The sequence below is a fragment of the Myxocyprinus asiaticus genome, chromosome 20 (assembly GCF_019703515.2).
Source record: "Myxocyprinus asiaticus isolate MX2 ecotype Aquarium Trade chromosome 20, UBuf_Myxa_2, whole genome shotgun sequence".
Classification (NCBI taxonomy): Eukaryota; Metazoa; Chordata; class Actinopteri; order Cypriniformes; family Catostomidae; genus Myxocyprinus; species Myxocyprinus asiaticus.
This window is the reverse complement of record NC_059363.1, coordinates 15,972,560-15,990,012: the sequence shown is the minus strand read 5'-3', so window position 1 is coordinate 15,990,012 and position 17,453 is coordinate 15,972,560. Positions and strand designations below refer to the sequence as shown.

At 37.6% G+C, this 17,453-nt stretch overlaps 1 protein-coding gene across 1 annotated transcript in view; it reads right to left on the bottom strand.

Moving 5' to 3' along the window:
- LOC127411154 (tetratricopeptide repeat protein 27-like) overlaps positions 1-17,453 on the bottom strand; it is a 126,787-nt gene that overhangs the window by 18,939 nt on the left and 90,395 nt on the right. Inside the window, exons 11-14 of the mRNA XM_051646513.1 lie at positions 14,053-14,148; positions 8,480-8,602; positions 2,783-3,010; positions 1,731-1,829 (exon numbers count right to left, since the gene is read on the bottom strand). Coding sequence (XP_051502473.1) covers positions 1,731-1,829; positions 2,783-3,010; positions 8,480-8,602; positions 14,053-14,148 — 546 coding nt within the window. The remainder of the gene's footprint in view (positions 1-1,730; positions 1,830-2,782; positions 3,011-8,479; positions 8,603-14,052; positions 14,149-17,453) is intronic.

Here is a 17,453-nt window from a genome sequence, read left to right as displayed (position 1 = left end):
TAATTAGATATTTTAATATGATTATTCAAGTGTTTTTTTCCACTACACAATCATGTTTGTGTTGTACTACACATCAATTTAAGAGGTGAAACTTGTGAAATGGCTGATACGAGTTCAATTGAAGACACTTTTTATTTATTACAATCTACAGCCTTAGTAGACTATGCAAGTGAACCGTTATACTACAATAGTAGGTCTATGCACTGCAAACAATAAGAATGTAATATAAAAACGCAAAACGAGGATTCAGTAATGATGGGGATGAAATATACTTTTTTGCCCATGAAAATAATATGCAGAAATATGCAATATAACATTTAAAATAATAAGTGTTAAATTGTTTCTTTGGTAGTAAAGTTATAACAGAGATGGTTACACATTAAACAAATTAATATACATTACTGTGCTTTAAAATCGCTACATTATAAACAATTTGAAATGAGCATACATTCATGGGCAATTTTATATTGTCTACTCTCTTTAAACAGACAATAAAAGGGCAATGGAAAGTGACAACAACTTTTGCATTTCTGTGACGGAGGTAAAAGAAATAAGAAAACAGCTTCACACACATACTAAGGGACACGCTTACTTAGGGAACCTCGAAACTGCAGCAATGCTATAAAATACTCAGAAGTCATGAATATTAGTAAACATGTTACAGTAACTTCACTTGAAAAAACGCGATCGGTAAACACATGAGTAATGTTCGATTCATTAAAGCATGACAACCAATATATGCTTCAACAGCTATACCAGAAAACATATCCAAGCATAGTAGCAGATAGACAACTTCGCCAAACAGCTAAAAATCCATTAGGAGAGTGATCTCACAGCACAGCTAACAGCTGTTGCATTCGCATCCCCGACACTCACGCGAGTCGCGCCACAGTCGAAATTCTTTATGAGCTTACGGACATGATGTAAACACACAAGGACGAATGACGTACGCCTGCGATTTCATGCCAAATCTGTCCCCACAGCTCTAAATAATCATTATTGTAGGCTTACCGTAGTGAATCGGGGTAAGACAAGGACAGGGTTTTGAACATGGATTTTTTTATGTACTCACTAATTAACATTTGTTAATTGCAACAAAAGAAATATATCATAGTGCAGCTTTAAGGGTTTAAAGGGTCGAATTTTAAGGCTGGTCTTTGAATACAATGTTAAATTACACTATTAGAATCATAACTGCTCCTGTACTACACCTAATGGATTCCTGGATTATAGAGCTTTAAAGATGCATAAAAGCAGAAATATGGACAGACGAGTAGAGGCCTGAAAGAACAAAGACAGGGAAGCATTCGCAGAAATGATCAAATATGATTATGAAAGACTGTACAACTAAGCACATGCCACTTCTTTATGGTCTGATGACACTGATCTCCTTATAGGGACCATGTGACCTGTCAGGGCTCAACAATAAGGATTTTTTTTCTGCGTACTCAGTTGAACTAGTAGTTCAGAATTGTACTTTTTCACTGACACCATCACAAAAACATTTTCAGCAATGTAGTTTTTATATGTGCCAGAAAAAAATCTTTTATATTTTCATTAACTGTTAAGTTTAATAGTTTAATATATACTGTATATTTGTTGACAATACAGAAGTGAGCTGATAGGGCAAGTTACAGTTCCATCAACTGTCCCGAAACTTTCTCACACTGGCCCCAGGCCACTCACCCAATGGAATCAGGGAGCCCTATGTGTGTGATCATGTGACTTACATCTGGTTCCAGTCCGACGCATCTCTGGAAAGCTTTGGCAGCCCCCTCATAGCCCTCCAGTGCAAAATACGCACAGCCAAGGGAGAACCACACACCCAGCTTTAGAGACAGAAGACAGACAGAGAGAGAGAAAGATGAGGAAAGATGGAGAATGGCCCAAGGTGGCAAACAGAAAACAAATGAGAGACTTCAAGTGCCTCACTTGTCTTTAAAAGGTGTTATTCGGGCACTAAAAATGAATGATGTCTTTGGAAACTATGAACCTCAAGCAATCTATCTCTCAACCCATTTTTTCCTCTTCCTTATGTTTTAAATAATCTATTTCTTCTCCTTCATGCTCATCACTGCATCTCTCTGGCCCTTGTCCATCCTTAATTCCAGTTCTGGCCCTAAAGGCAGCATTAGCACCGAGACGGCCTGAGGCAGAGCTCGGAGGCAGCACTCGGAGGTGGTGTTAAAGATCACGCTAGGGTCATCAATGAGTCCCTCAGGAAAATTACTCTGTCTTATTGCTGTCTGTGCTTCTGCATTATGGATGAAGGGAGGAATGAAGAATGAGAGGGGGGAAAAAAGGGAGTCGTGCACTTTTTTTTTTTAATCTGTGGATGAAGCCCACAGGGAACCTGATACCACTTATCCACAGTTTTCTCCCCCCCGTTCCTCATGTTCTCTTTCTGCACTCTGCCAATCTTCCCTGTACATCCCTCCTTTTGATCTTCTAGATCTTGCTTGTGTGTGTGTGGTCCATATAACAAGCTTTCACAGGCTGCTTTCACACAGCAGCAGAACACAGTTGTCAGTCCTGTTTTTAGAGTGCTAAATAGAGGTACACAGTGTACGTTAAACACAGTTCAGTTATGACTAAGAGGGACAACAACATTCTATAAACAAACTGGCTCCCTGAAATTGTCAGGACCGAATTTTGAGTGTGATTTTGGTTAACCTGTGCTGTCTGAATGAAACAGCACCAAACAACTAGTTGTCTGTCACATCATTCAATGCGATAAATATTCACTTTTGTATACACAGTGCTTGTTTTGTGTATGTTGTACCTGCATTGCGTTGATTCGCAGGGAGCATTCAAAACATTCCACACACTGCTGGAACTCTTTGTTGCGGAGGTGATGCAGAGCTTTTGATCTTTGTGCACGTGCACTGCGGTGTTTTGAAAGCTCCCACGCTCGGTCGTAATACTGGGGGTCCTTCACCACGTCTCCTAACAGACAGTAGAGAGATGGGGTCTCCTTTTTCTCCAGCTCACGCCTCAAAATCTCCTCTGCCTGAGAGAGAAATTATTAAATTGCTTGAAATTAGTTTTGTACATAAATATAATTTATAAGGCTGTCGATGTTAATGAACGTTAATTCAGTTAAAATAATTATAAAAAAAAAATTTAAAAAAATGTTTAAAAAATATCATGAAATTTCCTACCATCGGAGCAATTTAAAGGGTTAGTTCACCCAAAAACGAAATTTCTCTCATCTTTTACTCACCTTCATGCCCTCCCAGATGTGTGACTTACTTTCTTCAGAAGGACAAAAACAAAGATTTTTAGAAGAATATCTCTGCTCTATAGTTCCATACAATGCAAGTGAATGGTGATCAGACCTTTGTAAATACAAAAATCAAATAAAGGAAACATAAGTAATTCATAAGACTCCAGTGGTTAAATCCATATCTTCAGAAGCGATATAATACAGTAGGTGTGGGTGAGAAACAGATCAATATTTAAGTCCTTTTTTACTTTACATCTCCACTTTCAATTTTACATCTGAAAGTCACATGTGGTGCCTGTTATTTTAACTTTCACATCTGAAAGTGAAAGTTAAAGTGGAGATTTAGATTTCTAAAAAAGGACTTAATTTTTCTGTTTCTCACTAGCACCAATCATATCGCTTCTGAATATATGGATTTAAACACTGGAGTCATATGGATTACTTTTATGTTTCCTATATGTGATTTTTGGAGATAAAAGGTCTGATCACCTTTCATTTGCATTAAATGGACCTATATTTTTGGAAAAATCTTCGTTTGTGTTCTGCTGAAGAAGGAAAGTCATACACATCTGGAATGGCATGAGGGTGAGTAAATGATAAAATAATTTAATTTTTTGGGTGAACTATCCCTTTAAGAACTACCATCATGTTTTTAAGAGTCTCAGTCAGCAGGGGACAGTAAGCTCAACTCCCGCTGAACAGGAAACAAACTACTGACAGCAGACAGCACAAGATGAGGACGGAGCACAACCCCAAATGCAGTGGTCTCTAAACAATTTTCTTTTGTTTTAAACAACTTTCAAATTAAGTTACAAACTTACTACTTAAATGCGCTGCATTTATTACAAGACACACACAAAGTGAGATGCTCCAAAAGTGTCTGTCTGATGCCTGTGTACATAAACATAGCTTTTTATTGGAAAATCCCTTGTAATAAGTCTACCTTGGACAGATTTATTAATTCATTTGCAAAATGTATTGCTGTGGACTGTTGGCCAATAACAGGCTTACGTCCATTAAGATGGTATAAACATTGTATTGCCTTCTAAAGCCCCCTTTTGTATTGCCTAATTAATGCTGTACTTGTCTGCCACAATAATGTATTTTAATTATCAGAATTTAATTTATATACATAAACATTTATATACAACATAATTCCCATACTTCCATTTGTCTTATTTCATAGTTTTGTGATTTTACTATCATTCTGCAATGTGGAGAATGATAATAAAGAATGAGTAGGTGTTTCTTTGTCTGACAGTATACAGTACCTACCTTCAGCATATGCAATAACCGCTAGGCTATGGCCATGATGTTATGAACATCAGAACCGAAGGTACTGCTTCTCAGTCAAGAGTACTAACTCTCAGTCACGAAAGTCTTCTCTTATATAAAAGTTTCCAAAACTAAATGGCAAAATTCTGATGACACAACAATTAACGCATGACCTCTTTACAGTTGCTGTGAATGTGCCTTCTCTCTCAAACCCTGGATGCAGAGCGATATTACAGTGCATCTCTCAGCAGCTCCTGCCCTTTCACCCCTCCTTCTGCACACTGGGATGGATAAAGGGCTTGTTCACTCAGAACTGCGGCCATAGTGGGAGGGGAAGGGGAGGGCAATAAAATTCACATTTCTTGGCTAGCACTTCTATTAGGGCGCTTATTTATTCATTATTGCTAGTACACATAATTAAAGAAGTGGGAACAATCTCTCTTCTTACCGGACACAATAGTTAGAAAAAAATAAAATAAAACCTGCCAGATTCAACAGAATGAATAACCTATTTACTTTGTTACAAAAAAAGTCTCACATTTGTCTTCTGAAGAACAATGATAAGAAGAGGTAAGGGAGAGAACGAGAGGGAGAAACAGAGAACAGTTTGAGAGAAAGAGAGACTTGTGGTTTGACAGCATTTGAATGTTCTTTTGTTCCTCATATCCGTTATAAACTGCACGCTTTGCATTCCCCGCTAACAACAATCTGCCATTGAGTTCGGTCCAGTTGACTGCAGTCCACTAACCAGCCAGCAAAGGTTCGTGTAGCCCAGTAAAGCACTGTGAGGAGGCAGTTTCCTCCATCTCATGGCTGGCAAGCACATAAATGGATGCTAATCTGGGAGCGGGTTAGCAGTTTCACTGGTAATAATAGGGGTTGGAAATTTCGGAAGGGGAAACTGTTTCTGGATAGCGCAATAAAGAGAGAGTTGAGCCAACAGACAATCCAACCTTAAAGGGATAGTACACTCAAATGAAAATTCTGTCAGCTGCATTACACTGAAGCGTGAAGGTTATTAATCACCTCACTCAAAACGCATCCTAGATATGAGATTAATCAGCTATATCTACAACATAAATGTAATCTTACAATTTACATCAGCACAATAATGAAGCAAATGCACAGCTGAACTTCAGTTCAATTATATGCTAGTCAATGCATAACTGGCATTGTGAACAGGCCGTTGCCGTAACAAAGCGCTATACGCAGTGCAAAAAATTATATCAGTTGCTAAAACACAGAAAATGTATAAAAGCATGATGAATCCACAAAACAATAACTAAACAGTTGCTAATACTTCAATATACACATTTTCTGCCATTATGTTAATTCAGACAAATTTTTGTCAAAGTAAAATGGACTAAAATGAATAAATATAACCTGACAAAATATTGACTACATTTAAAGGACAATTTCATTAAAAGACTAAGATTATGATTAAAACAAAAAGCTGGGTAAAAATTAACTTCATCGAAAATTTTATTAATCGAAATTCTGAAACATACAACAAAAATCGTATGGACTACAAAAATGTTGCACTTCCAAAAAAAAAAAAAAAAAAAAAAAAAAAAAAAAACAGGAGGTGTGATTTTGTGTGGCAATCAACATTATGCCGCAAATGCTGTCGATTAAGATTAACTTAGATGAACCAGAATATTCCATTTCATTTTGGCCTGTTCCTCGCAAAGTTACCAAATGGCATCATAAGATTTGGAAGATATACTGTACATTGTGCATGAGTGCTTTTTTGGTCATTTTGAAGCTTAACAGCCCCAATTCTGTTTCACTTTCATGGAAAAGAGTGGCCAAGACATTCTATAAGAAGAAAGAAACTCATACAGTTTCTGTATGGGGGGGCGGTAAACTAGTCTTGTAAATTACATTCAGGCATCTCCTTTTAAAAAAACATTTTTTTGTATTTAATTATTTTCTTGTTCCAATCAAAAATAGCACTAATGGAACCTTTCCATCCTGTGTGAACAGCCCCTAACGACTGCACTAAACTGCATGGGCCAAAAAGTCAATGATATGGCTTCTGAGAGACGCCTTCAGGGAATGATTCTAAATGCTGAACTCAGAGCAGGCGAAGGCAGCCATGGGGCGGGTTAGGGTAACATACTGTGGGACAAAACCAACTGGCACAAGACAGAATAAGAGGAACAGAGAGAGAGAGGGAGAGAGAGTGAGTGAGGGGAAGGAAGATTGAGAGTGTGGGTGTAACTGACTCATAAGCAATGAAAGCTTTCATGTCTAGTGATTACTCAGTAAGGCAGGGCTGAGGTGAGGAGCTGTAAAGACAGAATAAATAGAGTGATGATAGAATGAAGGAGGCAGTTAGGTTTTAAAAGAAGTACACCAATGAAGACCACGGGAATCATGGGAAATGTCTTCAGACATGGGTGTCAGTTTTACTCAGAGAAAACAAGATTTCAGTAACTCAAAAACCTTTCCTGTCCGACCTCCCCTTACAAAACTTTTCCATGGTAACTACAGCTTCTGTCAATATACCATAGTAACAGTAGCATTTTGCTACTTTTCAAATGCCTCTTATGTATAGATTTGTTTTACTCATGTCAAAGACACACTTTCAATCTTAAAATGTGAAAATCTATCATAAAAATTATTCATTTTTAAAACTATGATAATCTTTAAAGAGTGAAGTGAAATCATTTAAATTTTTGCTTTGTATGGCAGTACAGTTGTTGTTAATACTGTAAAAAAAAAAAATAATATTAGCCTACAGGTTCTCCTTCAGAATCTTTTGCTGTGGCAAGTACCAAGTTATGGTAAGTACCAACCATAACACAGTATTATTATCAATAGTAACAATAAAAATATTAACTATGGTATTTAGGCAGAAACTGTGTTTACAAAGGTACATTTTTGAAAGGGTCTGATTGATTGTTAGCTTCTGTTTGGAAGGCCACACACATTTCTAAATGGCACATTCCAGCAGTAATACACAGCTGCACATGCAAGCTCTTGTGGGACAATAAAATAAAAAAATAAAAAAAATAATTAGCTCAAAACAAATAAACATCAGTACATGTCCCAAATGAACCTCGTGCTTTCAAGGTGTACAATAATTAAACTAACACAGTTTCTTGTGCTTCGATACATCAGCGAGGCCTTCGGCTTTCAGGAAAACTAACAAAACTTTGTTTATTTTTTCCTGCAGCCTTTTTAATTTGTCTGGCCACATCTTCCCCGTTCTACTTTCTCTCACCCTCATATTTCCTCATTTCTCCTTTTTTTTTATTCATTTGAAGTGCCAATCCCTTTTGTCAGTTTCTGCAATCTCTTTTTCACTTTCTTTTTTATGCCTATCTGCAGTTTGTGGCATTAAACTTATATGACTTATACTAAACTTATAATATATGAGCAGGGAAAGGTGGAGAGAGACAGAAAAAGAAAAGGATGAGAGACTGACTGCTTCAGGTACTGCAGTGGAGTGGATATCAGTACATTTTTATAATATTAGAGCTCAGACTGGGAGTGATTGGCTAGTTTTATTGACCTCAGAGCTACCCAATAATCTGATTGGTAGATAAAGTGCATGGTAACATAATAAAGCCGAGAAATGGCTCCAGGAAAACTGCACTGACATAGTGGAGCACAGAAACAGAGTGTGTGTGTACAAGCGAGAGAGAGAGAGAGAGAGAGAGAGAGAGAGAGAGAGAGAGGGGATTTGGTCTGATATTTTGTTTTCTAATTTAAAGCCAATTATATACTTTTAAGTGTGGCTTAAGTATGCAATTAATTTGTAGGGGCCACTGTATATACTACAATTTATTGATAGCAAATAAGTACACACACTTGCTGAATTCTGCAGCACAAAGCAACAACATACAGTATATGCATCTATTGACAAGGCTGTCGTGTGCGTTTTAAGGAAGTTTATAGTCTATAAGTGCACAGGGTCAAAAGTGCCCATTCTGAAGAGACAAATATACAGTAAGTGTCTGAATGGCATACCTTGCCGTGCTGTCCCATCCTCTCCAGACAGATGACTGCATCCTCCCAGAGTTCCAGCCGTTCATAGATTAGTAGCGCAGAACTCGTCAGGCCCAAATCAGTCAACAGACTCGCCAACTGTCTCTAAACACACACATCATACACCAAGATCAGTCAACACACTGCCTACACACACACAGCATGTGGTAGACACTCAAAACAGATTTAGCAACCGTGTGGACACAAAGCCAAAAATATCAAAAGCAAACAAACAAAACTCAAAAGCATTCAGTGAATTGCGGTTCGGTCTGGTTTATCTTGGCACTGCGCTAAAACCACAGTTCACCAAAACTTCTACTATCTTTCCATCCCTTTCCCCCTCTCTTTCTGAAAGGATGCATTGAGCGTATGGTCATCTATCTCTCTCCGTGCTGTCATGCTTCTTGATCAGCAGCTATATACACATCTATACCATTAATGAGCCTTGTCCATTCTCTCGGTCTCTGATGAATGCTGCTAGTTATGGCTGTGTTTACACTCTTTCAATTCCTTCGATCATTCCCACGTCACAGATCATTTGAGAAGGGAGGGACAAAATGATAAAGGATGAAGGTTGTGCCCACTCCACTTCAGCGTATATGTCTGTTAATTAAAAATTGTGCTGAGATGCTGTCCCCAACGACAGTGTTAGAAACGCACTAAAAGCAGCAAAAAAAAACTAATTAAAATGTTTTTGTAGCATGACAGTAGTTCAGCTTTTTTCTTGAACAGTGTAGCTTTTCCAGTAACAAGCTACCTTTTTCAACGAGTAGCGACTATGGTTGAACGATTATACAAAAATCATAATTGTGGATTATTTCCCTTGTAATCACGCTAATGAATTTCGATTAACTGAACTTCTTGTTTTAGGCAACTGCATGTTGTATTCATTAGGCAGCACATCCAAAACAAACTGTAACTTGCCAAACTACAATAACCTACAAAAGCAACACCTGATTTAAAGCAGCTTCCCCAACACTGGCCTTCAGAGAGTTCTGATTTTTTTTTAAAGTCTATTTGTAGAGATTATAGGTGGACTGAACTGATGTCAACCTCAACCTCGGATATCTGCTTTGAGTGGTTCGGCAGCAGGAAATGCTGAATTCCTGCTCCATCTCTCCTTCACTTTTCTGTCCAGAGACACACCCACCCACCCACTCACTTCCCCCCTCCACGCCTGCCTTCTGTGGCATATCACGTCCTGCAGGCATTATGGGTACCCATAAATCTAGATACATTCACCAGTGAGGCTGCCCATGATTATGTGACCTATTAGACATGGGAGACAGAACGTGCTCTTACTTACAAATAAGACAGAGGGAAGGAGGGGGAAAGAAAGAAAGAAAAGGAGGAAAGAAAAAGAAAAAAAGTCTTTAAAGGAGTATTCCGGGTTCAATATGGCATAATATTCATTACCACAAAAATTTATTTGGACTCATCCCTCCATTTCTTAAAAAAAAAAAAAAAAAGAAGCAAAAGGGGGCATGGGTAGCTCAGCAAATAAAGACGCTGACTACCACACCTGGAGTCGCAAGTTCGAATCCAGGGCGTGCTGCGTGACTCCAGTCAGGCTTCCTAAGCAACCAGTTGGCCCGGTTGCTAGGGTGGGTAGAGTCACGTTGGGTTAACCTCCTCGAGGTCACTATGTGGTTCTCGCTCTCGCTGGGGCGCGTGGCGAGTTGTGCGTGGATGCCGCGGAGAATAGCATGAAGCCTCCACACATGCTAGATCTCCGCTGTAACACGCTCAAGTCACGTGATAATTTGGCGGATTGACGGTCTCAGACGTGGAGGCAACAGATTTGTCCTATGCCACCACGAGGACTTAGAGCACACTGGGAATTGGGCATTCCAAACTGGGGAGAAAAGAGGAGATCTAAATAATCTAAAAAATAATTCAGAAATTAATAATAATAATAAAGCTTGAATGGATTCTGTTCATTATGCAATTCATGCTGAATTAATTGCAGAAGTTTAATATGTAAGGTTATGGGTTTAAACAAACTTGTATCCAAAATGAGAAACATCAATACAGCGCTGCCGTGTGAGCAAAAATAATGCAAGAGAAAGAAAGAGGGAAACGTGGGGGGCTTCCCTATGGTCCCATTTATGCAAGTTTTCTATCTTTTTATTTTCTCATTCCCTCCATCCCCCGCAAAACTGCAACAGCGATCCCAACGCTGATTCATGTTTGCATGCATGCCAAATTATTAATTCTGAAAGCGAATCCAACAATTTCTTAAATCTGTTCCCATCTAAAAAAATAAAATAAAAACTTAATGCCCTGCAACCCTCTGGTGTCTCTACCCCCCCCCGACACATACACGCACACTGTCCTCCAACTGCATGCTGCTCGCGTCCATCTCTTGCTTGCAGTTTGGTAGCGTTCTATTCCCCTGCCAGCAATAGAAGCGACTTCAATTCCAGCTTTATTGCTGTTCACTGTTATTACACAGAGAGCAAGCAATGTCATCCACAGGACTGATCACATCAGCCCTTCCTTCTTTCATCCATCCACCCACCCACCTCTCTCTCTTTTTCTTTTCAGTAATTTAATCTCTTTTCTTATAAATGCCTTTATTCCAGCCCAGTTGAAATTTTTTTTTGGTCAACATTTTAACCCTTTTTAATAGGACAGCTAAATATAGGCTTGACATAATGTCACTGGATCAACCAATGGGATTGTTTGAGAATCTGTTTGAAAATTCCATTTGGTGGCGGAAGTGGAGCAGAAATGACACACTTTAGCTTAAATATATCTCTCTTTTGAAAACATTTGTTTGCTTTTCATTATAGTATTTTTTGATGAGGTACACTAGAGGTGAGAGTTGTTACTTGACAAATGCTGTCAAGATAAACTCGTCTCATATCCCTGGATGTTCTCAGCATGTAGAGGAAGTGCAATTCATATTCTAACAGCCAAAGCTCTTACTGCCGAGATACTGGCCGTATAATCCAGCTGTTATGTTTAATCAAATGTTTTTTTTATATTTATTTTGATTTATAAATAAATATTATCTGCCCAGGCTCGTTTGAGGTGATTAGCTCTGAGCACTTGTGCGTCTGCTAATGAGAGAAAATATGCAAGCAAATAAATTCGGGCACCACATATTAGTCAATCATCTCCGTTTCAAATTAACATAGGTAACCTGGCATCATTACATTGAATTAGATTAGAAATTTTGATGTAATTAGGAAGAAACAGGTAAACACATGTTTGTAAAATCTGAAACCTGAAAGGATCAAGAGTCTCACCCAGACCATTCAAAATAATTATTGTATTTATTTATCCTCTGATCACTATATACCATTCATTCATTCATTTGTTTTTCAATGAGGTCCCACTGAGCCCTCTAGGCATTTGGAAGGAGAACTTTTTGTATCAGCATTGTAATGAATCAACATTTTAAGGGACAGATTCTACAGGTGTTAAAATATACTAATATGCTAAATGTACAAGGGTTGTCACCATAATAATGTTATGATACTGTACCAGCTACAGTATCTTCAATACCAATATCATGATACCACTCATTTTTTTTTTTTTTTTTAGTGGGGCAGTGAGTATTCTATTATTGTCTTTCAAATTGACAAAACACCAAAGACTGCTTCGGAAATATGGACAAGACATATGTTTTCTTTACACAGAGTCTATATGGCTAATATCCTTGTACAGTAAGTTGAAGTCCCTGTCATGTGGGCACTGAGATCATGTACTAAATAACTTGTATTATGATCATATTTAATACGAGAAATGCACTTGAGCGCCCCAGGCACCCTGGGTGAAAGGAACCTACACTATTTGAGAGTATTAGAGTGCTTTAGTGCTTCATATTCCAAAGCGTAGTGAAACAAAATTGGACAAAAATTATATTTCTTTATGAATTAAACATAAAAATCAATTTATAAATGTGCAAATTGATAGACAGAATGTTCTATTGCATGTTGTTTACTGAAGCCTGCTATAGACAAATCAACGGAAGTTTACGCCACTGAATGGCGTATCTTTATAAAAGTTTCATTTTAACTTGTTTTGATATATTGTCATAAAGAAATAACTCCCACATTGTGAAACAGTGGCTAAATATCAATGTTGAAGTATAACACCTTTCTAATGATGTATAGTTTGTCGCAATTAAGAATTTTACAGTGGTAACATGCAGTGAATGTAAACAACACTGATCATAATGCCATCTGCGATCTTTATAATATTATAAAGATTGCGGAGACAATAATATTAACTACTACACATACAACATTACTAAGGTACTACCGTTTAAAAAAATTCAGTTGCATGGACGGTATTTTGAAGATTTAGAACAGCGATATTACTCTAGTACCGGCGTACCGTGCAACCCTAGTGCATGTACATCACAGAACAATCGTCCATGAATAATCCCCCTTGATTAGCATTTATTGTGCACGTTTCTTGCAGACCCCAACACCCTATTGGGTACTACAGGTACTTTCTGCTGAGCTTAGGAGATTTCTTAAACATCTTGATTAAGAGACACCATAGACATATGAGCAAAACATTAAAAGAATAGTTCACCCAAAAATGAAAATGATCTCATAATTTACATGTCATCCCAGTCTTTCTTCAGCAGAACACAAATGAAGATTTTTAGAAGAATATTTCTGCTCTGTAGGTCCATAAAATGCAAGTGAATTGGTGCCAACTTTTTGAAGCTGCAAAAAGCACTTACAGCCATCATAAAAAAATAATCAATACGTTTCCAGTGGTCTAATTAATGTCTTCTGAAGTGAAACGCAAGGTTTTTGTAAGAAATAGATCAATATTTAAAACTTGTTTTTACAAAAAATGTTCGCTTCCGGCCAGCTCGTTGAGGAGGGTGGAGTTGAAACGGTCTCTCGCGTGAAGTATGCGCGTAAGCCTCCTCTGCATAGACATTCATTCGTAGATCCCTTATTAGCAGCTGTTTCTATGGGCTGCGGTACTTTTCCGACACAAACGTTTATGCAGCGTTCTGAGCAAGGAGCTCGATCTCCTCCATTCACTTGCAGTCAAATTGATTCAAACAGCTCTGCTTGTTGACTGTTCCAAGATGGAGCCACAGTTGACGTATCCAAACCAGCCAAATGAGGCATCTATGTATGATTATATATGCTCCTCTGATGTAAACAACACTGCGCTTCCGTTTTTTTCCCCCCGTATTTCACTCATCAGTTCTCGCGTGAACTTGCCAACATGCTTAACCTCGACCCTCGTGAATTTTTAGTAAAGAAGTTTGAAATATTGATCCATTTCTTACACCTAGCATTTAGCTTCAGAAGACATTAATTAATCCACTGGAGTCAAACAAATTACTTTTATGATGGCTATAAGTGCTTTTAGGAGCTTAAAAAAATTGCCACCCATTCACTTGCATTTTAAGGACCTACAGAGCTGAAATATTATTCTAAAAATCTTCATTTGTGTTCTGAAGACGACAGTCATACACATCTTGGATGGCATGAGGGTGAGTAAATTATGAGAGAATTTTCATTTTTGGGTGAACTTATCATTTAAGCCAACAAAAGGGGAGTTCAGTTCACCTGTAGATCCCAGAGAGGAGGTGCCCGGCAGGTGTAGAACATCTTCATTCTCTCAGTGACGGGACAGTTCTTCTCACTGAAGAAATCCACCAATGTCTGAAAGAGAACAGTGATGTTTAGAGCACTGTCTTCAGTTACAAGGCATGCCCCTTTCACGTCATTTTTATTAGATTTTTTTTTCTGGCCCAGTGATTGTGTGGACATGACAGGGATTCTCTCTCAGCTGTGTTTTATGGGCTTATGAGTGAAATATTTTGATGGCACTGTGAGGGGTCATTCAAACCATGAACCATGCCATTGTTTTTTTTATTCAAGAAACAAAACACATTTTACTTAAAATGTCTTGGACAATCTGCATCCAACAGATTTATTTAGTCATGATGTCAATTTGTAGAAACAACCCACCATGGGTTACCTCAGGAATTTCTAATAGGTTTTTGGAAAGATGGTTTTTGATTAGGGAGTAAAATAATGACTTGGAAAACATTGCTTGAAGAGACTCTCGTTTGGTTCAAATTACACCTCAAACATGCATTTTGAAACCATAAAGTCATGTTGCTACTTGTAACAAAATGTAAACAGTTCATGTGATTGGCAATGATGTGCCATTAAGTGGACAACCATTTAATCCAAGCAATTAACATTCTACAGCATACAATAATGCTGAAGAGCAAGCCTCTTCAAGTCATGTTAACCACAGACTTTATTTTACTTCCAAATTGAAAACTGCTGTTTCAAAATCCTATTACAAAATTCTTGAGGAAACCCAAGACTTGAAAATGCTAATTCTTGTCCAGGATTTAGGAGTGCAAACAGAACGGAGATAAACAAGAAGAGGCAAGACACTCTCAACCAATGTTAGGCTGAACACACAGGCATTGTTCTGATCCAATCTCTACGGGCATTGTAATTTGCAGTTCGGCATGATCTGTGAGAAAGTGCTGCAAACACCCCCAAGCGATTAAAATACAGTGTGGTGTAAAGAATTTAAGAACAGTTTCAGTGACTCAACCTTTTAAAGTATTCTTTTATTTACTGCTTACCCCAAAGAAAGGTCGAAATATATATATATATATCCCAATCAGTAACCAGGGGGTTGGAAATAATTAAACATGTTAAAAGTCAATCCAAATTCCAAGAGTGATGGCAACAACAAATAGCTTTGTCAGCACATGCCAAAAATGAAACAATCTTTATTGAAATTATTTTAAAAGACGCCTCTCTCCTCTCCATGCAGAATTGCTAAAGGGTCTGATTGCATGCATAGTTGCATAAACCTAAAGCATGTGCAGGCCTGCTGTTTGTGGTTGTAACAAAAAGGTCAATGCTCACAAACCAATCAATAAATTCAAAAAGCAATAACACAAACAAAATAATGCAATGCAGCTGTGGACAACATGCAAACAACCTCACATATGCAGATTGGAAGCTGACGTTTATCCATCTTTGCAAAATAACTGAAAATAAATTATCAGAGCGAATATCACCACACCACAAGTGTGTCATCAGCCATTACCCTAAACCTCTTTGATCACTAACCCAGCTATAAACATATGCAATTAAATAGGCACTTAAAGGAGGAGAAAAAAGGGAAAGTATGCCTTTCAACCACGAAAGGGTTGAAATTTTCCCCCAAGAATTTGTAAATAACTTAATGTGGAATTGGATGTTTGTAACACTTACGAGTTCTAAAACATTCCGGAATAATTCAGAAGAAATAAGCAATGCCACATATTCAAGAAAATGCATTTTGTTAATGGGTGAAAAATAATATATACAAAAATATGGAATTTTCCAGTAGGGCTGGCTGGGGGGGGGTTGTTCAAAAAGAAACTCATCTGGAAATACAATTTCCGACTGACTTGATGCAATCGATTTCTTCGGATGATGGCAAAACTCGTCTGTGGGTTGCAGATAACTAATTACTTTCATGTTTCCCTGGCTGGGAAATGCAGAAATGTATAAATCCTAATCTACTGATCAGGTATGGATAGGGACACAGCTGTGGAGAAACTCAAACTGTCAGGAATTGGATGTTGACATAGGAGGACACCATGGCTGCCAAAGCACACATTCATCACAGAAACATCCATTAAAAAGTGCATCATTTTCAAAATCATCACATCTCTTTGTTATTTCAGTGAAATCCGATATTTCTTTAGAAAAAAAAAAAGAGCATATCATACATCTTTGATGATATATTTTTACCAATAATTATTTGAATTGACACCAATTTCCAATCTCTCTCATACCCTGAGAATTAAACATGCCCTTTTTCATTGGTGAAAGGGGCAACCATGATGATTAAGTCACTATGAACTGTCCTTCTATTGACAAAAGCTGCATTAAGATTCTAAAGAAATCCTCATTTTGTTCACGAAATCGAATATAGCAAATGGGTTAAAATGAGGGTAAGTAAATACTGATATAATTTCCTTTTTAAGTGAACTATAACTTTAAATCTTCAACATCACGAAATGAATGTCATTCTAACATTTGACAAGGAATGGCTTTGCAATGTAGATGAGCAAACACTAAAACTTCTAAAGCTTCCAAATGAAAACACACACACGCACTGAATAGATGCCTCAGCAATGTACACAAGAAATCAGGGTGCATCTGTCCACACATTCCTTATATTATGGAAGAATGAATAACTGAAACCATCTATGAGGACTTGTAAGACCTTAAAGCAGTAGTCTGAGGGGGGCATAAATACAGTGGGTGTTGGTGAAGAGAGAAAGAGAAACAAAATAATTAACTGATGCACTGCACGCAAACAGTGACTGAAAACAGAGTAATGACTAACAGAGTGAAACTGAAACATGGCACTGAAACTGTGGATGTTATATGCCATTGATTTGGATTTAACAAAAAAGCCTCGGCTTTTAATAGACATATAAACTTATTATATAACTTGTTCATAGTTTCAAACAGGGGTTTAATTTCAAAAGCAGCCAAACAACATAACATTTGTTTAGATTAGGATAAATTGTGTTTTAGATTAGTCTATGGTTTCTACAGAGTCTATGGATTTACAGACTTAATCTAAATTAAAATCTTTATTATTGACGTTGGTATCGACTTGGAGAAAGAAAAATACTTTTACCAATTGTAATCCATGCAAATAGTGACTGAAAACCCAAAAATGACACAGACAAAAGTGGGGCAACAAACTCCATAAGGGTTTGAGAATGGCAGTTCAATTTGGATTACATGTAAACCTTTCCATGGAGGAACTCCAAGAGCTAAATACCAGGAGGAAATTACATCACTGGGCATGTTTCATGACTCAGCATACTTTGAGAAGGAAAAAGCCATGTGGAAAGACAAAATCCATTCATACACTGCAAAAAAATCATAATCTTAACAAGATTTTCTCTCGCATCAATGGCAGATTG